This window comes from Embiotoca jacksoni, unplaced genomic scaffold, assembly GCF_022577435.1.
Source record: "Embiotoca jacksoni isolate LCO1_2020_lvr unplaced genomic scaffold, fEmbJac1.0.p SCAF_28, whole genome shotgun sequence".
Classification (NCBI taxonomy): Eukaryota; Metazoa; Chordata; class Actinopteri; family Embiotocidae; genus Embiotoca; species Embiotoca jacksoni.
In genome coordinates this window covers 4,149,415-4,171,694 of record NW_027185379.1, presented here as the reverse complement: position 1 = coordinate 4,171,694, position 22,280 = coordinate 4,149,415, and the positions used below count along the sequence as shown (strand labels likewise).

At 38.8% G+C, this 22,280-nt stretch overlaps 1 protein-coding gene across 2 annotated transcripts in view; it reads left to right on the top strand.

The window, feature by feature from the left end:
* The window catches only part of b3glcta (beta 3-glucosyltransferase a), a 58,546-nt gene that overhangs the window by 592 nt on the left and 35,674 nt on the right, over positions 1–22,280 (top strand). The window contains exons 2-3 of one of the 2 annotated variants that reach the window (XM_069161446.1): positions 9,725–9,768; positions 20,563–20,602. In XM_069161446.1, the coding sequence (XP_069017547.1) occupies positions 9,725–9,768; positions 20,563–20,602 (84 nt within the window). The remainder of the gene's footprint in view (positions 1–9,724; positions 9,769–20,562; positions 20,603–22,280) is intronic. The other variant, XM_069161445.1, reaches the window with a different exon arrangement.

Below are 22,280 nucleotides of genomic sequence, written 5' to 3'. Positions count from 1 at the left end.
GAAATCACTGCATTTGCGTTGAAATCCCCCCCCCCCCCCCCGGTCTGGCGAGCTTCTGCCTGACACCGACGTTGCACTGGCTGGAGACCCAGCCCGAGGTTCACTGCACCTCAGGCTGGATCTCCCAGAGGCTTCAAGTTAGGATTTTCTCTGTCAACAACAAAAGTAGAAGATTAAACAACAGCTGCAGTTAATAGCATTATTGAGTCCTCTTTTTATTGCTGTAATGGCAATAGGAAATTGCATTCGCAGACTTAGTAACCAATATAAATGCAGTCATTTAAGTAAATTTGAGTTAAATTTGTACCATAAATTGTTACTTAATCACATTTTTACTTCCTTCCATGGAGTTGATTTCTTAATTTGACAAAATTCGTTTTGGCTAAAATTTAAAATATTTGAGGTGGGCTTAATTTATCGGGGGGGGGGAGCATGTTTCAATGATAGTATCTTTTCCAATTAAGAATACAGATTTTTACTTGATAGTCCACAGCCAGACCATGCATTGTGTTTCATTCACATACGAAGCTTATTCAGTGATGCAGCATGTCTATTGGGGGGGAGGGGGTGTAGACAATGTACGGCTGCAGCTGTGGAGAGAACTGCACTCAGTGGTCAATATAGCATATGCTGGTGTACCATGTGGAGGTCCACCTGAACAGAATGAAATTAATGCTGAAAGCAGGAGAGTCTGCATGCCTTGAAAGGAGCCATATTCACAAGAATCTGCAAATATGTTAGTGCAGCAAAAAAAGAACATCTGCCCAGGGGACAAGTGCAATACTGCCATGTTTAAGACTATAAAGGCATAGGTTACTGGTTGAAAGAGTATCTATGAATCTTAGAACAAATTACCACTCACTCTGCTTTATTATTAATTGGATCTGACCTTTAGATATGATGTTTTTAACCTACATTTTGTCCCCCTTTTATATCCCGTCTCGGCTTCCTATACACCTGGCTATGTTCACGTATTGTAAAAGCAAGCTCTCTTCCTCTCTCATTTTTCATTTGGCTGGGATTGCAAGAAAACTCATCACATATCATTTCGGATCTTTCATCCTTAATGCGTAGTTGCTGGTCAAAGAATTGTGGCTTCTCTCAATTTGATCTTTGTGTAACAACCGGATGAGGATGAAATAGCTTACCTAAGGATTTTGCACGCTGATCAAAAACATACTTACGAACAGCTACTCAAGTTTTTGGATGTTTAAAAAAAAAAAAAATTCAATACATTCAGATCAGTGTGAGCAGCCACAGACACTGCTGCAATCGACCCCTGTGCATGAGCGCAAGCTGTATTTGTGTGCTTGGCACTGTGTCAAGCACGTTTAGTTGGGAATCACACCCTAACAAGGCTGCTCTTCTGCTCCCCCTGTATGTAATATTCATGGCCTTAACATCGCAGCACAGCCAAGGTCTGGAGAGTGGCCAGCTGGGTGACATCAGGGAGCCACCTCTGCTGTTTTTTAATGATGTTGTCCATAAAGTTTGAGCCGACTGTCATTTCTGATGTGCTCTGGAGCGGGTTGCAACTGATTGTGCCGCAGTCGGGATGAGGTGCAGCACCTCCAGGTTTGAGGCTACAGAACATAAGTCGACATGGGGCGCATTTCAAATGTGGCATGTGATCGCTCCACAGAGTTCGGCATCTGTTTGTTGATTTAAACGTAATACAATGATGAGAGAGTACTGTGCACAAACTGTGAATTTGACTTTTTTTTTAAACAATTAAAAAAAAGTCAATCTATTTTTGTTTGAGTGTAGTGAAACACTAAAATGGTGCATTTAGTTGGAGATGATCGTCATACTCTGCTATCGACAAATGTTCATTTCAGCAGTTTTATTCAATTTAACTCATAAATTTGTCATTTGTGTAAAAAATGAGTATAATAATAATACTAAATAATAAATAATGTTATAATAATAATGTTAATAATAAAAACAAATAGTTGGTTAGTTGATTGTTGACATTTTTATTGCAAACAACATGTCAAAGGTTATTGCTGTTTTGTCATCATAATTAAAGTTAGAGATTGCCATTTTATCTCCAAAAATCTTTTCTCATCCACTCGCCTTAAGAAAGGCTCAGTTCAGTGACAGTTAAACGGCCTGTGAGATCGATGTGGATGATGTTGGTGGTGAGCAGAGAGCCGAGATCTCAAACAGCAGTCTTTGTTCTGACCGTCAGCTGTGGTCATGAGTTTTAAGTCGTGACTGAAGGAAATGAGATCGCAGCCACGTTGACTTTTCTCTGCAGGCTGGATGGTGTCACTGTAGCTGACAGAGTGAGGAGGTCTGTGGTTCAAGGGAACTTTTGGGTACAGCTGCTGATCTTCCACCATTAGGGAAGTCATCTTCAGGCACCTGGTAAAGATGTCCTCCAGAGCAGCCTCCCACTCTCAGATTAGTTTATATGGGAGAGTTTACTGTATTACTGCTTCAGATTTGTAATGATAGTCTGGAAACCGTGTTCACATGAAGGTTTGCTCAACCCCTCTGAAGGGCAGACCAGTCAACAAATAGTAGGGGTTGAAGTCAAGCAGTTGGTCTCGAAATGTAGTTCCAACAATGGCGGCAGTGTTAGTGCTAGATGAAGCAATCGTAACAGGGCCAGAAAATATCAAGGAATTGAAGCTGGAACAAGAACTATGTCTAAAATTAATTAAAAAAAAAGTATATATATATATATATATATAGTTAATAATATTAATAATAATAATATTAATTTCCCAACATGGCCTTGAACTCTCATGCTCACATTGATAGAGGGTCTCTTTTGTTTACAGCTTGGTGAGTTTCGGCATTCAACAAACTTCGTATGGTGCTATATGCGGATTGATCACAGGCTGCTCCAGTAGTTTCAAAATTAACTATTTTAAGTCTAAGCCCATCCGGACACACCAACTGGAAACAATTCTCATTGGAGCGTATCCAGACCCATATACTCAAGAAGTGAACTGGGGTGTGGTTTGTAACAGGCTCAGATTGTTGTGTATCTCTAAAAGTTAATGAGCATCTGCAGGAAGAGCCTAATGATGTCATAGAGTCTCCTCTGTGAGATCTGCAACACTGCTTTGAATGAACAGCCTTTGGCTCAGGGAGAAATGGATGGATGGAAGTCTTAGATGTTTAGATCATTGATCAAAATCACTGATTAAGCTGCAATCACTAAAAAGCTTACCGGAAGTAGGAGTTCAGTGGTGTTGCCATATCGCTCCTATAGATATACCTGCCTGTATCAGGCCAGAGTGGAAAGTGTTGCAACTCCATGAGCATAGGCTGCTGCTAACAGTTCATTTAATTTCATGATTAATCTGCAGTTCATAGACCTTTTTCAGACATTTAGACTTGTCACAGTAAGAAAAGCACAGGTACAGCTAATGATGGCTGCATTCCTTTTAAGTGTCCCAGGAATTAATGGAAAGAACTAATATGCACAAAAGCAGGAGCTCCCCGAAGTGAAATGCAGCCATTATTAATCCTACTCTGCCTTACTGTGATGAGTCGAAACGTCTGCAGTGAAAAAGGTTTATATTGCATAAAATGTCAGAAAATGATGAAAAATCGAGCTAGTAATAAGGTCATTCATTTCATATAAGAATTTTTTTTTTTTTTTTTTTTTTTTTTTTTTTTTTAAATTATATATATGTTGTTAGGGTGATGAACACCAAGACAAATTTAGGTTTTCCTTTCATTGTAAAGATAGTGTTCTGCCAGGCAGAGGCATGGAAACTAAATTACTAATGTAAAGTCGCTGACAGGAAGCTATTTTGCTCTGTTGTCATTGTAGGGAATGATTTGGAATTAATGCAGTTGAATGAAGGGAGGAAGCAGAGATGTATTCATGATCAAATATCTAAATACGATTGGTCAACATCAGAAACCATGTTTGTTACCTTGTGATCTTTGTTGTTTGTCCTAAATTGTGGCCTATAAATGGTGAGAATTTATATTATTTAAAATCCCCATTCAAAACATCTGATCCCGGGTAAAAAAAAAAAAAAAAAGGCAATGTATTTAATATTAACTGTATTTAAGTAATGAGAGTGAGCGCCATTGCTCTAACTGGGGTATGAGTTTCTGTCTGTGCTTGGGCCAGAACGGGAGGTTTAAATTTATGATGACACCACGCCAGATGAAACCTGTGCCTCTTGCTACCTAACAGTTTGCAGAGCAGTTGTAAAAAATACAAATCAAATGCATTGTTACAACTGTACGTGCAGCGCAAACTGTGTGCCGTCTGTGCCTGCCCTTTTATATTATAATAGCTTTTCCTGTCTCTGTCGCCATGAAGTGTTGTACGTTTTCTGTGGAAGAAATTCTGGCATCTTGAAGTTATCGTCACAGACTTTAAAACAGCAGTGAAACATGTTCAAGCTGATTCATGTCATTTTTTATCACCGCAGACTAAAGCTAACCTTGATGTACTGCATTGACCCGTTGTCTCCTTCAGTGTAGACTCAACAGTGAAACAGTTTTTAGGGAGGCAGCAAGTACATTTCTACTGCATATTGTGTGGGACTCATTAGAGTTGAAGATGGGTCTGAACAAATGGAAAATGTTTCCATTCGAACTGTTTGACTTCACTCCTCAAATGTACAAAAACTCTGGGATTTTCTGATGAGCATCTTTTACACTGATAATGAAAATATAATGAGTTGCTTGTAACACTAACAACAATGATGATATTTATTCTTTTATTGCTCTTATTTTTTTTTTTTAAATACTTGTATCTATCTTATTTAGTTTATTTCATATGTATTTGTTCATACTGTGTACATATTGCTGTGACGACTAAATTTCCCCACTGTGGAATTAATAAAGTCTAATCTAATATGATTCTGAAAAACTGCAGAATAGGATAATTGACAATGTATTTTTAAAATTAATTGATGAAGTAATTACATTTTTTTTTATGTCCAGTGCTGTGAGTCTTAAAATGTTCGCTTGTTACAATATCTGTGCATGGCAGCTATGGTGACTCTTTGTGGTTTTTTTTTTTTTACAAATGGTGGTCTACAATTAAAGTATAGTTAAGATTATGCAACAGGTTCAATGAAAATGTTGCAACTTTATGTAGACATCCACTCAGCATAGATGGTACATATAGTCAACTGAAGCTATGAATTTGCCAGTGCAATATGATGACAGTAAAAGCTGAGTTTTCCTGCAACAGAGCGGCGCTGGCTGTGCCTTTGTATACCAGGATGCATTGCTCCCAAGTCATTCCAAAACCTGGCTCCCTATGCCAGGTCCCTCCCCTTGCAGCTCCTACTCAACAGAAAAACTATAAGCAACCAGGAAATATTGTTTTCAGAGAATAAAAAGACAGTTTTTTTTTTTTTTTTTTAAATAAGAAAGCTTGCAGTACTGATCATACACTGTGATGTTTGCAGCTATTGTAAACACAAACCCCTCAACAGACTGAGAAAATTGGTTGTCCAGCTTTGCAGCGTATCAGCACCCTCACCCACTTTGGTGGCCAAAAGCGTTAGGTGAAAAAAATACTCACTCAGTGGTCATCTGCCCTCTCAGCCCTGCTGGTTTTTATTGTCTTTTCCTATTTATCATCAGTATCCTGAAGGTCTCCAACAAACCTCTCTCCAAATGAGGCGAGAGCAATAATGCATAGTAACCCACACATGGCTCTATCTGTCTGCATCTGCAACATCCTCCAACGTAAAATACCCAAACTGAAATTATTTGCAGCAGAATGTCTCAGTTTCTGGAGATGTCGGAGGCAAAGTTGATTCAAAGGCTCCACCATTCGCTGTTTCCTCTTTGTAGCTGAGTTTCTGGATAGTTGTCGCCGGGCAATATCTTCCTGCTCGGTAAAGAAACACATCGTCGGACTCTCTTCGCTGCATTTCTTTGGCCGAATACTCGAATAAATGCAGACGAGTATTCGAGTAAAAAATGCTTTCTCGTCCATAACGTTGTCTGCACTCATATTTTAGGAAATTCTCGCTCTCACTCTTTCTCATACTTTATCCTTCATTCCAATAGAGAGTAGGTTAAAAATCATCAAATTGGTCCTTAAAGGTGTGGAGAGATCATGGCTATGGTTGATATTAAAGAAGTTCAACAACCAGACTTACTAGGCCACTTCCCTTTCAATACCGTGATCTCACTATTGCTTCTGCCTCGCTATATGACAAACTCATTTCCTGTCTTGGTGCTTTGGATTGTTGGTATTGGACATCAATGGTACAGTGTCATATGGATGTAATTCCTAAGCACATCAAGCTGCACTGAGCCTCAGTGTGTACTGTGGTAAATGGGGATTGCACAAATCTCTGCAGCAATCACATTTACCTGAATAAAGTAAAAAAATCAATTTGAAAAATTGTGAAAATGTAGTGCTCTTAGTGATGTGAAAAAAAAGTTCCCTCCACAAATTCAGGAACCAACTGTACCGGTTTGATGGTGCTGATGAGTTTTGGTCAGTGTGACTGCCTGCAGCTGTACAAGGCATCGTGCGAGTACAGAATATTTAGTGCCCCAACAGCAAAACGTGACATCTCTTTATATTAACTTTTTTTTTTTTTTTTAAATTCATCTCAATCACTCAAAACCCACACACAGTCATGGTTGAAACAGAACAACATGAGAGTCCTTCTTTTCCTCCGCCCGTATATTTTCAAGTGCCATATTCACTCAACTTCCCTGAATGTTTAGTTGTCCTCACCAGAAGCTGTACGCTGTTTCGTGCCACACAGGTGGTGTTCCTGTTTAAAATGGAGGGCTGGAGCTGCTCTCTGTGGTTTTAGAAGAGGTTGGTGAGAGCTGAATCCAGGTTTAATGGCCCTCGGCTTAGTGATGTTTGTGCACCGGTCTCAGAAGTGATTTCTGGATGGCTGCCCTGCCATATATATCAGCATTGTGAAGCTTACCAAATTTGTGTTGTTATTGTTTTTCTGCCAGATTGAATGACTTTGTTTTTTCTGAATTAATGCAGCTTCACTGTACAGTCTGTTCACTGTTTGGAAACCCTTGGTCGTCTCATCTTGCTTTGAATACTCCACATGGACACAGTGATTATCAGAGCTCTTCAACAGCTGACACTGACTGCTAATTTGCATTCAAGTCAATATAATACACCTGCACAGCTGCCTTTGTTCATGTGATTTAGCTATTACAAAGCACTCTCATCTAGGGTCTCCATTTTCCCCCCCACTCCCTCCGTACCCATTAAATGCTGCCTGAAATGTAATGTGAGTCAGACACGCTGAACTGTTAAACAAGCAAAGCATCTTTCAGAACTGTGAATCTCTCAAGACAAAGAGCTAATGAGAAGAAAACACTCTCAGTACAACCCTTCACTTTAAGACTAGCACCCATTATACATACTGTCTTTGTCAGATTCTTCAAAGGTGCACCAACCTGATTCCCTCCCATTCTTATGAACACGATCTATCCTGGCCAAATGCATCAGACATCTGCTTTTGTTGCACTTTCAATGTAAATTGAGGAGCTTGTTTAAAAGTCAATTGAAAATGCGGTTGGAAACAACAGACTTTATTATGCAGTTTGAGGACATGATGAGATGAAGGTGCTCCCATTAGCGCTCCTGATTTTACAGGGAGCTACTCCCTCTCTCCCTCTCTGTGTCTCTGTCTCTCCAGGGTGAGCGATTAAAAGAAGGGAAGTTTGATATGTTGCACAACATATTGTGAACTTTCCTGTTGGAAGCTTAGTTTTATGCCAAACGTTGCATTTTTAATACTGACAGAAACCATGCTGCCAGATGACGATGTAGCCGCTCTGCTCGCCCGACAGCTGGATCTGACTTTAAGTTTGTGAGCTTCTCATTGCAATTAGGGATTCACAGGCATTAGTTAATGATGTGTGTGGCTTACATTTGGGTTAGCTTCTTGTCTCTGATAAACAAAAAAGGATGTGATGCAAATTGTTATTATATTTCCCACATTGTACAACTCACTATCTGTAGTTTTTCCTTTTATCAGCAAACGCAGGCGTCTTTTCTTTAGGAGCCATATGTTGTGTGAGATAGACGCCACGTATTTGCTGCCAGCATTTGAAGGGACCGCGAGCTGTTAAAAATATGATATCTTTAAAAAGAATTGCCAGTGGGTTTTTTTTTTTTTTTTTTTTTTTTTTTTTTTTTCATTTTGCACTCGGCAGCTCATTGTTGACATGGGACACAGCGGCATACAAAACAATTTCCGCTCAGTGTCCACTTACTGGTTTATTCCAGGTCTTTGAACCATATTACATGGTTTTCATGCAGATATGAGGTACTCTGTGCTGGTGTAACTGTAGGTGTTCGAACTGAGCGTTTTTAGGGTCGCTCGTCCACGTTGGCTTCAAAGTTGGGCTCCACAGTTTACTCAGTAATCGATTATATTAATCATATTATTTCTATTGTGATTAATATCATTTTAAATAAGTAAACATTGACATCACTGGTCAAATGTGATTAAGCTTGCCTTAGACACATTGTGCTGTCTCTGTTTATATTCCATTATTTCAGAGCACTTTGATTTACAGGATCAGCAGCAGCATGTTTGTGTTTTCCCTCCATTTGTCATACTTTGTCTTCAACGCAAAAACACTCTTGTTATTAACTGTAGACTGCTGCTGTCTTGCAGAAAGAAATAAGAGATGTTTTTATGGAAGAAAATATAAATTGTGCGTGTGTAAAAAAATATATCTTCTCTGAAAGTATAAAGACCTTCAATCTACTCGCTACCTTATTGTGAGTATTTTCTGCTCTGTTGAAGACATCTTATACATCTTTTTAATTGAAATGAACATGAAGTAATATTCCCTCAGCTCTTTTGGCAAATTTTGACTGTTTGATAACATGGCGAGTACCCATTGTTGTTTTTTGGTGCTTTCATGACTAAAATAATTAGGTAGATATTGTTCATTTGTTCTGAACTGGTGGATTTATTCCAGGCTTTACACACAGAAGTGTTTTGAAGTTAACTCGGCTCTTTGAATAATTTACCTAGAGGGTTCCCTTGCAATGGATGGAATTAATATCTTACCAAATTAGTGCAGACAATCAAAGTTAATCTTATGAAATATGTACAGTAAGATTTAACTTTTTTTGTTTGTTTATCCTGTCTATTTGATATTGCACTATTGTTGGAATTTTAAGTGGCTTCTTCCTAGAAAGCATATCTGCTGTTTTAAGGTTTTAATCAGTACTCTCAGTTGCTCTCTAATGGCTGCTGCAGAGCCAGGAGAGGACATTTAAGTATTTCTCTAGATATCACCTAATTAAAGGCAGATTTAAAGCTGACTGATGTCAGAGTGCAGGCAGCCTGATTCAATATAAATTGCTGTATTCATTCATTTTTAGCGACGCTGTTGTTTTTGATGTATTGATCGTAAATCTTTGGAATCTTTCTGTGAAGATTTTCTTATCCGAATCAATGGCAATGGAATTGAATAGAAGCTCTGAGGGCTCTAATTACAAACTCCCATGGATGAGTGGTGCGCCACACTCTCAGAAATCAAACGGCAACCCAGAAGGAAGGAAAACTCTGAAAAATCTCGAATTTCTTTTTTATTTTACATTTGATAACATTTAGCAGGTTGTTATTATTAAACCCTGCGTTTAAACTGCCGCTATTAGATGATGACGTGAGGTATGAAAAAAAAAGAGAGGCTGTTTCTGGTTCAATTTCAAAGAAGTCATTGCTGTTTGTATCATTTCCTGTAATAATGTAATCTTTTTCCATTCTTTCAGTTCACATCAACTTTGCTACTGGCAGCTCAGGAAAAGGCTCCCAGGTAAGAAAAACACGCGACCCCAATTATTCTTTATTTCCTGTGTGAAAAGTTTCCTGGTAGTGTTAATTGTCCATTTTTAGGTTTTCTCACCTCAATTAAAGCTTCAATTTCTTGACCAACTGAAATAAGCAAAGTGATTACCGGCCCCCAGATAAGAACTTTGATTTGCTCAGCACTACAAATCCAATCACTTTCTCCTCAAGTTCAAGGGGATTTTCTAGCTCTTGCATCTTCTGCACTCTGCAGTTGCAGCTTGATAAATAATTAACACGTTCAGTTGCTCTACTTCTTATTGGTGTGAGAAGATGTTGACAGTAAGCCTTCCGGCAGAAGTGCTTAGCATCACAGAAATGGGAAATTTCTGTTTTGCGTTTTACTGATGTCACACAATTATTTTTTCTTGCCGAGTAAGTTTTGCCCTTTTGCTTTGTCACATTTTTGTTGTCTTATATTGTTTATGATGCAATACTGCCTTCCCTTAAACCCCCAGTGTGATCCAAGTGAAAATAAAAAATAAAACCCCCCAAAATATTTAGGTCTTTGTTTAGGTGTATTTGTGAAAAGCAACCAAAGATATTGGCCTGTAATTTAAGCAAGAAAGTAAATCAGTTTTCTTTGTTAAATATTTTCTACCAGGGAGGCACGGAGCTGCGTGGTTAGGACCGTGTTGGGTTGTCTAGGTTCAAACCTCAGCAGGAGTTCTCTCTGTGCCTGCCTGGCTATTTTTCCAGGGACTTCGGCTTCCTCCCACCATCCAAACACATGCATGTTTAATGTGAGTGTGAATGGTTGTCTGTCTTCTGTCTGTCCGTGTTGGTTCTGTGACTGGCGACCTGTCCAAGGTGTACCCTGCCTTAGCCATAACGTGACCCTGTTCAGGATAAAACGGGTATAGATAATGGATAGATGGATGGATAATTCTACCACATTATCGGCGTGCCGATCAGATGAAACACTGTCAAAGCATTCTCTCCTTTTTCCAGAAAGGAACCATGAAGCGCAGCTGCCGGTCAAAGTGATAAAGTAAAGATTTAAATGACTTAATTTAAAAAAAAAAAAGAAACCCATTAGAGAAATGAAAAGAGCTGAGATTTCACCATAATGGAAGCATAATGGGAAAAAAAAATCATGTCTAATGTGCTGGAAAAAAAAAGACATTATTAAAGCTGAAAAAAATGCTTCATGGAGTTCCTTTTTATCCAAGTGTAATGCATCTCCACTTAAATGTCTGTAAAAAGCATGTTCATTTCCGCCCCCTACTTCTCTGTTGATTCTAACATGTGGCCACTAATGGTTGTGAGAGCTTGTGGGATGGGTGTTGCCTAGTTACCACGGGACTATAACATCTCTTCACCCTCCCAACATACAATGAGTTTCTTTTTTCCTTCAAGTGAGGAAATAATATTTTCACAGTTTTCTTGATCCAGTTGAAATTCATATATCGCCTGTGATTTGAGTGTTCAAAGATACAAAGCGTGCATCATGCAAAGAGAGCCAATCAAAACAAATAGAATGGTCAAATTACATTTGAGATGTATTGGGCTAATTGATTCCCAAAATCAACTTGAAGCCTCGTTATGATCAGCTACCACTTGCACAGTTAAAGTTACTGCTTAACGCCTTAAATCAACCTCAACCTTTTTGCAAATTTATTTAACAAATTGCTCTCCTGCTCAAAATCAAGGGTCCCCTCTACATTTGAAGTTTGTCCAAAACTCACTTTTTTTGTCACATTTTATGCATGTCATTTGTTGTATTAATGATTACTATTTGTTGTGTATTTCTCTTCAACCAAGTCTGAGTGCAAAGTGCGAACCAGGTTATTGCCCCCCCTTTTTTTTTTTCTTTTTTTTTTCTTTTTTTTTTTAGATCTCCTGACCTGAATAACAACATTAACAAATTAGAAAGGAATACAAATTTGTAGGTCATGGAAGCGCTCCAGTTTAGTTATTGAAAGTCATGGAGTTTACATCAGGGCTGTGGCGTGAGGCTTGGAAATCATTTACATACACAACGTTTTGCAAGACATGGTTTTTAGTTAGTGGACTCTAAAGTAAACAAAGTTGATTCATCATTTCAAACTTAAGATGGTTTAATGAATAAAACAATTAATTACTGTTCGTTCCACCGGGAGTTATCGTCTCTCTACATTGTAGCGTATGCTTATTTATTTTTTTTATAACCTACTGAAGTTGCAATCTTATACAAAACAAGACCTATTTAAAGTTTTAAATGAAAAACAAATTGTTTTGTGGTTTGGGCAATCCTAATCAAACATGATTTTACCTCCTGCCTCTCCAGCCCATGGTAACACAAATATTTTGACAATGTTGTTTTTGTGTGTAGCAGATGATTGGAATCTTTTGAATTATTGTGCCATAAATGGCACTGATGTTTAACAGGTGCAGACCTCTGAAAATACTGTAACTGATTACAAAATCCACTGAAAAGCAGAAATAATTGTTTTTAAATATTTATTAGTTTGCTGCCAAAAAGGTAAAAAAAAAAAAAATAAATAAAAAGAGTTCTTTGGTAATCACCACCAGCAACATCAACTGTGTTGTATACATATAGATATGCCATGTGGGGATAATGGACTCAATCCACCAATGTAGGCCTTTAAAGCACTGTTTGGTTAGAGCTAATGTCAGATGATTCAAACAACCGGCCTCCTGATTTAGATGTGTTTAAATATGCAGGGGGTCCTATAGTGTGTGATATAGGAAACGCTGATCTCAGAATATAAAGAAGCAACAGCCGAGTAGTGTTACGTTTACTGTTCCTTTTCTCCTTTCCAAGATTTGTTACTGTTAATGGTTATTTGTAATTACACACTCTTCTCTGATCACCATTGTTCAATGCGACATTGCACCAAGAGGCGTATAATATGTAAAGCAGGACACAATTGCTGCAGCTGTAAACATCCCAGCGTATCTCTTCGTAGTCATCTTTCAACCCAGTCCATGGCTTGCATATGGAACACAGACCACCCCCTCCTTCTCCTTTGAGGATGGTCTGAAGCCTCTGATGACTGGCATCAGTCTGAACTTAGAATTACTTGGAAAAGTTGGCAAAAGCAAGCAGGTACTGCGATAATCTGTCGCTTCAGGGCTTCATAAACAGCCTAAACAAGTGTGTTAAAAATGTCCTTATGTAAGCAGAAGTGCCTTGATCTTGTGTACTGGGAGGGATAGTGAGAGACTGGCTGTAAGAGGACTATACAATGTGAGACATTTCTTACAAACCCCCTGCTGATGGTCCAGCAAAGCTTATGAAAACTTCAGCTCTGATAGGGGCAGGTTCACCTTCTGGTGGTCTTACCAGATGTGGGGCGGGGGTGGGGGGAATGTGTGTGGGGGGGGGGGGCAACCAGCATACCGAAGAACACAACCAATACAGCAGAAGTAATTGAAAGTGCTGATCTTTGTGAGTCAATGTTTTTGAGGCTAAATGGCTTCACACAGTTACATAATCCACATATTTTCTTGAGTTTGTCTTCAGGCGGGATAAAACCAGGTATGCGTCACAGTTATTCCAAAACTACAGTGTCTTTATAAAATAACCCAGATAGAAGCCATCACAACCTCTTATTTGGCCCTGTGATTATCTCTCCAGTATGCTGATTACCTTTATCATTCAAAGGTTATGACTTAAGTCAATCGTTGTCGGCCCCACTATGTTTTAAATACACTTTAGTTGTTGACATCATGATCAGCCTTGAAGCAAGAGAGATTTTGTTGAACAGCATACTTCAGCTGACTGTCTGATAGAACAGAAATGTCTTCCCTGTTGTTTGCAGGTTTTTGTGCTTCCTGCCAAACACCCTCTGTGCAGCGGAAAGGGCTATCGCTTCCATGCAAAAACAGCTTTTCTTATTCTCTTCACTTTGAGCCATTGCTTCAGGAAAATCAAAGTCAAAAGGAGATGTGCGAACATGATGGCTGATCACTGCTTCCACTCCTGTGCAGTGACCTCGGCTCAGACAGATTCCCTTGTTGAGATAACAAACCTGTAAGAATCTTGCCAGCATTCACCTGAAGATCCTGCAGCGACTGGACAAAATCTGTGAATACCAGCTGTCCCCAGGCAGTGCCCACTCATCTGCATATATTACCTCTAACATGATCTTTTTCTTCAAACATATTATTTGGATAAAACCTGTGGTGCTCATAAACACCCACAGGATTAGCCAAAGGCACTTCATATGTACTCTTAGCAAAAAATAATTTTCTTCTGTTTGTCTGTTTTTGTAGTCAAAAATAACAACTTTCTTTATGTTGCTATAATTATAGAGTTTGCTAATTTCTTTCTTGCCACAAAGAGTTATCAAAAGTAAGGTTTCAGCCACATATACTTTATAGAAACAAGAAATATCTGGATAAACATTGAGATATCATCCAGAAAGCTAAAGCTTTATGTTTGACTGTGAAACCTCTTTTTCTAAACTTTCTATGGCTAAAATTCTGTCAAAAGTATCTATCGGCCATCTATTGTAGAGGACGTGGAGCATGTTTTGACCCTGAATAACTTGCACAGCAGGGCTTGACAGTAGCGGTTGCCCGTTGCCCCTGGCAACACAATTTGGACCAGTGTCAACAATTTTGTTCAGTCTGGTCGCTTCTGTTGGCAACAATTCTCCTGCACTTAGAATAACAAAGCTGAATCCCTCTGAGTAAGGTCTTCTGACTAAGTGAGAGTGCCCCTGGTTATCTTTTCCACCATGTGAGAAAGAAAAATTAACAGAAACACTAGAGAAGTTGTGTTAATACTAGAAAAGAACAAGTGGAGTCTTTCTCTGAATTTGTGGTGTATTTGACCTCCAAGCTCTATGTAACATACTTTTGGCAAACATTGAATATTGTGTACTACTCTCTGGACAACAAAGAACCCTTTTCAGACATGCCTGGTGTCCCCAGTATAAAAACTGCTCTGATGTGACTGATTTCTCAAGCTGTAGATCAAACGCAGCTTTCAAAAGTTAAATATTCAGCCTTTTGTAATTTATTATGCTAATTACATTACTTTGCAAATGTGATTTAAATGTACTGGCATTGGTCTTTCGTTCTCACTTTTATTTTAAATTATTGATAAAGCGGAGTCTCTTGTTCTTTAATCAAACCTGTGATGCTTGCTGCTATGGATACCGACTAAAGCTATAACCACCACTTTACAGGCCACTTAATTACTTACTTAAGTTACCTTGACTGGATGCATATAATTATTCTGTGTAATTTATTTTGATTAACTGCATAGTAGATGTGAGTGAGAGACGCTGCAGTGATGTAGCATTAGCTAAGAATAACTGGCTTTACATCCTCCTATGCTCTACGTTGTACTCTCGTACATCATGGTTGGATTATGTCTTGTTAGATTAACAGGCAAATGAGAACATCTGTCATATAAATTGAACTCTTTGGTTGAACTATTATTATCATCATGTTTTTATTATTATTATTATTATTATTATTATTATCACAATGAAAGGATAAGACTGGCGACATTCTATAGTTTTTTCCTCCAAAAAAATCCCACAAAAAGACCAAAACCAGCAATGAGTTAGTTCTCAGTATTGTCGAATGTCTGTTGTTTGAAAAAACAAGTCACAAACGTGTTTTCATTTCTCACAGAGGCTGTTTCCACCTTGCATCAAATGGCCTGCTGGCCAGATCGGGTCACAAGTGGCCAGCTTTAAGCCATCTGTTCCCACCTGGCGTTTCACGCGTCTCCACACGCGTCCCGAGTGACCCCTTGAGATCGGATCTCACATCCCCGCTCTATATGAAAACGAACACGTAGGCTATGTGACCAAAATATACGAGTGCATATAAAAACATCTGAATGCCAGAATCCCAATGATTCGGGTCAGATGACTTAATTGTTCCAGTGCGTCTCCGCTACTGTGGATCGAGAGGGGTAACTCTCTCAGCTGTGGGTCTGATGTGTCGGAAATGTAACTCAAACGGGAGTAAGCAATGTTGTGCTGGGGTCTATTTCCAGTTTTGATAACAACAGAGCTCTGTCTCATGCACAGAGGAATAACCGGGCTATATAAAACCATTATTTTTGGCTTTGGTCATTTATAAGATGAAACAATTAGTCGATGAATCCAAGTTGCTATTTTTAATAATAATAAAACATTTTAGGACAATTGAGTAATAATGAAAATAAGAATTTGTTGTAGCCCTGGTCTAGTCATGGGATTTGTTGACCGTAAGAAATTGTTTAAAGTGGCTGTTAAACACAACATGTGATTGGCAAAGGTTGGCATGTGTAAAAGCAAGTTAGTAGCTACAATCAGCAGTTTTCTTTCCTCTCAGTTTTTCAATTGAAGTGAACCAAATGCAGAAAAAGAGCTTTGAAGAAAACCTGACAAGAATAGCCCGCTGATTTTCAAAGGCAGCAGACGTTTCAAGTCATTAAGTCACACATTAAGAGGTTTTTCTTGAGCTTGAAAAATTAGTATTGAATGAAACTTTTATCTGTCAGTACTCTGTGCTGCCTTATGTGTTGAACGGGTACAGAAGGCGTTTTAATTCTTCAACTGCACAATAGATCCACTAAATTTGAACTTGCATTCATTTTATTCCACAGCCAATGAAAATATGCAGTGCAAAGTTTCTTTATAAAGTTCAACTCTTTGAGTAGTTACGGTGCGCCCAGTCCTTGAGACAACAACCTCTGCAAACATCACACATTTTCCTCTCGCATGCCAAAATTCAGAAAATCCTGTAACCTTGAATCATTCTTGCCATCAGTGAACAGCAAGCTAATGTGAGTTGACGGGTCAGTCACATCAGTGAAGCGTTGGTGCCCTCAGGGGCTGAGATGTAGCAGGGGGCAGGAGCTCTGCTGTGTCTGTATGTGAAGAGGTTCTAAATCAAAGGCAGGGATCAAAGGGGCGTCATTGTTGGTGTCCTTCATTACATATAAATCACATTAAGTAGGTTGAGCATCGCTCTGGAGAAGTTTACACATGTAGGCTACACTTCAGCTGAGAATACCTCCACTGCGATGCTGCCTTTTGTTCTGAGGTTAAACTACACGAGGCACAATCATTCTGTCTGTCTGCATCAGTGTTGTGGTGCACAAAGGTTGGTGAAACAATCCCCTTCAGCTGGACAGTGTAGACTCATAGCAATTTCTTTTTAACACCTATGTGTGTATGATTCCTGCTGCAAATGGGTGACAGCCTGCTGTCAGAGGGGATTAAGGAGAGCGTTACCTGCATGCAGAAGTAGAAGACCCAAAAGAGCCAGGTTATGCGAGCTCACACTAATTAATCTCTCAGAAATGGTAAAAATGATACGAGACCTGATCTGAGTTCACTCTTGCAACATATTTTGTAATCATTTACCAGAGAGAGGCTTGTATCCCTTGTGTCACCCAACTGCAGTGATTTTAGGAGCTGATACCACTGAAAAGTATTTCAGTTAAGACTCAATGAGTAATTTCTTAATTGTATAAATTTGCCGTTCAGTCACATTGTTGTTACAATGTTAATTACATTTTGATTGTAGATTGCTCTTTTTAACAAAAATGCATAAAATAAATGATTAACAGCACCAAAGTTTCTATCCAAATGTAGCTCAAATTTAAATAAAATTTTCAGGAAATGTGAAATCTGAATTGCACATCCTATTTCTCCATTCAGTTTCCATAAGAACAAGACGGCTCAATTAGATGATGCTGTTCAAAGGGTCAGTGAGAGCTCAAATAAGCAAACTGATTTAGAAAATATGACATTTATGTTTGTTTCTTTTTTTAATGAGGAAGATTACAGTCTCCTCCCTTCTCCTCTCTCCACACAGATTTGATGTTTTCCTCTGCCTCTATTTATTGTCTCAGTAGAGCAGCAGCTTCAGTGAGGTTTAAGTCTCATGCTATTTGTCAGTATGTGGTTCTATTGCATGTTGCAGTTTGCTTTTATCGAAACACAACCTTTTCCATCTCAGTCATCTTTTCTAATGTATGGCATTTCCATTTTTTGATAAAAGATAAGAACGGGGTGGAAACACAAAGCATGCTTTTATATGTTTTGATGTTTATTTAAACATCAAGGGTAACGTTGAAAACTAGAAGGCCACTCGGAGAGTTCAGACCGTGCAATGTTAATGAAAGTGAAAAAGACTTCCTGGATCCGCTCCAGGATTTAGATCTGCTCCAAAATTGAGTGGGTTCTTCCTTGGCCCACGCTACATTCATGCACCAAGTTTCATGAAAACCAGACTCATAGTTTCTCTGTAATCCTCCTGACAAACAAACAAACAAACAAACCAACCACAATGAAAACCTAACGTCGTTGGTAGAGTCCAGGATTTTACTGAGACATATTGTATTTCATGAATATAACAGAATGGTTCTGACATAGCAAATAAGACCCTCCCCAAAAAATGAATGTCTGAGCCCATTTTGTTCTTAATTTCTCTTCGCTGTTGTTATTTTTGGGGTTGGATATCATTTCAGGGTATTTCAATCTCATCTGCAGTGCATTGGAGGTTAATGGTACACTTTCCATGCAAAACGTTACTGCTAAAACAAAAGTCATTCTGAAGCATAAGAAAATAAGTACATTGAGGAAGCTTAAGCAGGTGTTTGGACGTGAAAATATCATTGCAGTAATAAGCACAAAGTGTCGGCGGGGGGCGTGAATGGGTGAGAGGGTGAAGCATGATCCAGGTCCAGGTTGAGTAATGAGGGCAAAATACTGCATAGCGGTTTGCCTTACTGTAAAACAGGATTCTGGAAAGTCATCGCAGCAACAATTACTTTATCCACCCACAGCAATCAGTAAGTGTAAGAAGTTATCTGCCAAGAATGTGTGCTTGCATGTGATCGAGCAGTCGAACCAGGGCCTTGCTGGATGATGATGTGTTGGAAAAGCTTGGGCCGGGTTCAGCTTCTTTTTTTATTTATTTTTTCTCGCCAGATTACCGAGTATTTTTTGCCTGAGGCAGCTGCGCCAGGAGACCACGCCATGCCAAAATAATGGTCTAATTGAAATGAATGAGGAGGCTCTGACTCAACACAGCCTTCATTACAACAGTTCATAACAAAATAACTCAGAAAAAAGATAGAACATTACAAATTGATATATAACAGTGTAGGAGTGTCCACAGTTTGGCTAGCTTCACAGATTTATCATTATAGCCTCATTAAATACCTTTCACAAAACATTAAGTCTTGGTTCGGGTTATATAAAATATTATAGATGCATACATGCATGGATTAAAAACTAAAACGGATGCCCACACATAATCAGTGTAATTGGTCATGTTTGATAAAGCAGTTAATTTGTCACAGTAGATGTGCTGATATATTTTTCTTGGCTGTCACGGTGCAATGATTTACTGTTTTCTCTCAGCACGAGAGTCGAGTTGTGCTGGAGGAGACGCAGCGAGAAACATGTGCCACTCCTCTGTCGCCACTATTCATCGACTTTGTACTTTAATTTATGGGTGTTTGCCTCTCAACTTTTGAGAAGTTTCCCCATTATAAAAACTTAAATTTAAAATTGAAGATATTTTATCTAAGTAATTATCTGATAACAAGTCAGATTCTCTTATGAGATGCCTTTCTATTTATTTCTTTTACTTGAGGTGCCTTCTCTCTTAAGCTGAGGAAATTACTTTAAAGGAGTAATGTTTGATAAGATGAGACAGAAACCTTGTGGGCATGACTAATGCTTCCGAGTCCAATTAAGAGCTGATGTTTCCTCTGTATCAAATCATCCTGTGATCTTGTCTGCCTGTGCATACGTTTGCCTCTAAATCTGATCACCTGAAAAGATGAGAGATGACAAAGAGCATCACGCGTGCACGAATCATTGCTGTGAATGTATCTACATCGTTGCTCAACTTTCCACTTTTATTTCCACATCTCATTTGATGCTTGTCAAATTGCTCAATCCAGGATTTGATGTATTAGAGGAAAGGTAGAAAGAGCAGGAAGCATGTGCCTGAGAAAAAAAAAAATCATGTGTAGTCATGACAATTACAGGAAGCTGTTCATGGACAGGAGCTTGGCTAAAATGATGGGTTGTTCTCTATTTGGAAAATTGGTAGTCCTCTGAATGTGCTGATATGGCAGGTTACATACATGCCGGTTCACGCAGCTGCCACCCAATGACTGATTCCTTGTAACCACTGTACCACACCCGCTGAGAATAAATTTGACTTAGTTAGGCTCTGTGAAGGCTGCAACAGCTTGCCAGTGGAATGATTGTTAGTGTAGAGGAAGTCATAAATCAAAACAGGTCTCAGTTTGTCATTATCTATTAATACTCTGCTGCTCTCGCTCTAGAGCTCTGGAAACAGACAGAACTGGCTTTCCCTTTCCTAAGACTGAAATACTTCCTCTGAAAGATGGAGGTGAAAGACAGCTCCTCAAAGTTTTCCCCGGCTTGTGATTGATTTACTCATCCCTCCCTGGTCTGCAGCGCACGCTGACAGCTCTGGAGGGGGAACAGTGCAGAATGCTTTAATTGAGCCAAATGCTCAGAGCCAAGCCAAATGCTGCAGGCACAAAACCCACACAATTAGGAAGGACTAATGACGTGGGGTATCAGCCATTATTTCTCCAAATAACCCATAGGGGAGTCCATATTTAGTATCACTAAGTCTTAATTAGTGATTAGGAACAGGAAATAGACTGTTAAGCAGGAAATGAGCATCTTCACACAAGCCATTTGTTTTTCGACAGCCTTTACATCTTTTGTTAAAACCCCTAAAAAGTGGATATAGGTCATTATTTGAAGACTGCTTCTTGAATTATTAAATAGTCTCTCTGTTTTTTCAGAGCCAAGATGATATGCATGTCATCCACAACAATCAACTGGGTAAGTCATGTTTTTGTTTTTTTTAAAACAAGGTGGTGACAATAAATATACATTGTATGTGGGATGCCAATGAAATGCTTCATGAATAATAAGGTATATGGAGATAGCTAATTTATTTTTACAGTAGGAGGGAACTTCAGGGTGCAGACCGGAGACTCCAGACTGTATGTCCTTTGAGCATTAGCTTTATTAGGAGAGGGGTGCACCTTTATGTGCCCCTTTAAACTTCACTCAAAATAGGAATTGAGAATATTACGTTTTGACTTTGCTCATATCTCATCCTCTGTTCTTCATGTTGTACACTAGACTTAAAAGTTCAATTATATAATGACAGAACGTAAAGGGTGGCCATCTTGGGTAACTGTGACTCCAAACAGCCAACCTTATGAGATCTCCTGCCCACATGCTGAAGTGTCCTTGGGCAAAGACACTGAACACCGAGTTGCTCCTGACGGCAGGCGACCCTTGCATGGCGGCTCTGACGCCATTGTTGTGTGAATGAGTGAGTGGGAGTCAAAACTGTAAAAGGGCATTGAGACTCCTGAAGTGATGAAGTGCTGAATAAGTGCAGATCATTTAGCTTGGATCTTACATTGGACGCCAAAAATGTGGTTTCTCTTGTCCAATAATTTATCAGAGTATTAAAGACATGTACAGTTTTGTAGCTACAGAGTTTTATCTTTCCTCACTTTCATTCTAATGTATACCATATTTATGATAACAACCAAAAGTTCCCACAGTAAACCTTATTTGTCGGTATATCATAGTTTTAAAATGAATCTCATATAAATACTGACTTTTCCTGTGTTATTAATCAACTACAATATTAGTGTACATCATCATTTTCAAGTTACAGTAATTAGTTATTCACTTATTCAATAACCTATGCCCAGTGCGCAGTAAATATTTTATCTATACTCCGTGTAAGTAATTACATTTTTATTTTGCAGGCAATGTTCTAAGGCCTCATAATATACGATTATGTATTATAAAATAGTAATGCATGTAAAAAAAACAACTAAAAACTTGGTAAATTAAAGCAACTTCATCAGAGCATAGTTTCAGGTCACGTCCAGAGTTCTGACTTGGTGCTGTTGGTTCATGTGCAGTATATGGAGGTAGAATGTGGACAAGAAAGCTCTAAAGTTTAACATGATTCAGACATTTTAATGTCTCGTCCACCAAGTTCAGCTTTTTAATTAAGTAGCTCCCGCTTGCTTTCAAAGCTGCTCTTCATATTGTGTGTCATATTTTGAACTCGGTTATTGTGTTTGATATTTCAGATCAGTCGACATCAGTGGAGCTAATTTGCAATTTTGGATGGCATTCAAAGGGATGAACTGTTGTTGAGTCATTTTCAGTTTTATGAGAGCTGTGTGCTCAAAGAATTGAAAGACACATGCTCTCGATAAAATTGTGAATGCTTGACAAAGTGAAATTTAAATGTCAAATATGCCACAATGAAAATGGTAAAATTGTTTTTTCATCTGATGTCTTCTTCGAGAATTTAATCGTCAGAGTTTCTCACACTTCATAAATATAGTGCCATCTCTTCATCGATTTGACAGCAACCAGGAATTTCATAAGTAGAGCAAATAAAAAGATCTCATGCATGCCTTTCATGCTTCAGGGGGCTCATACAATCACCATCTGAGAGTGATTTTCGGGAGCCTGCAGA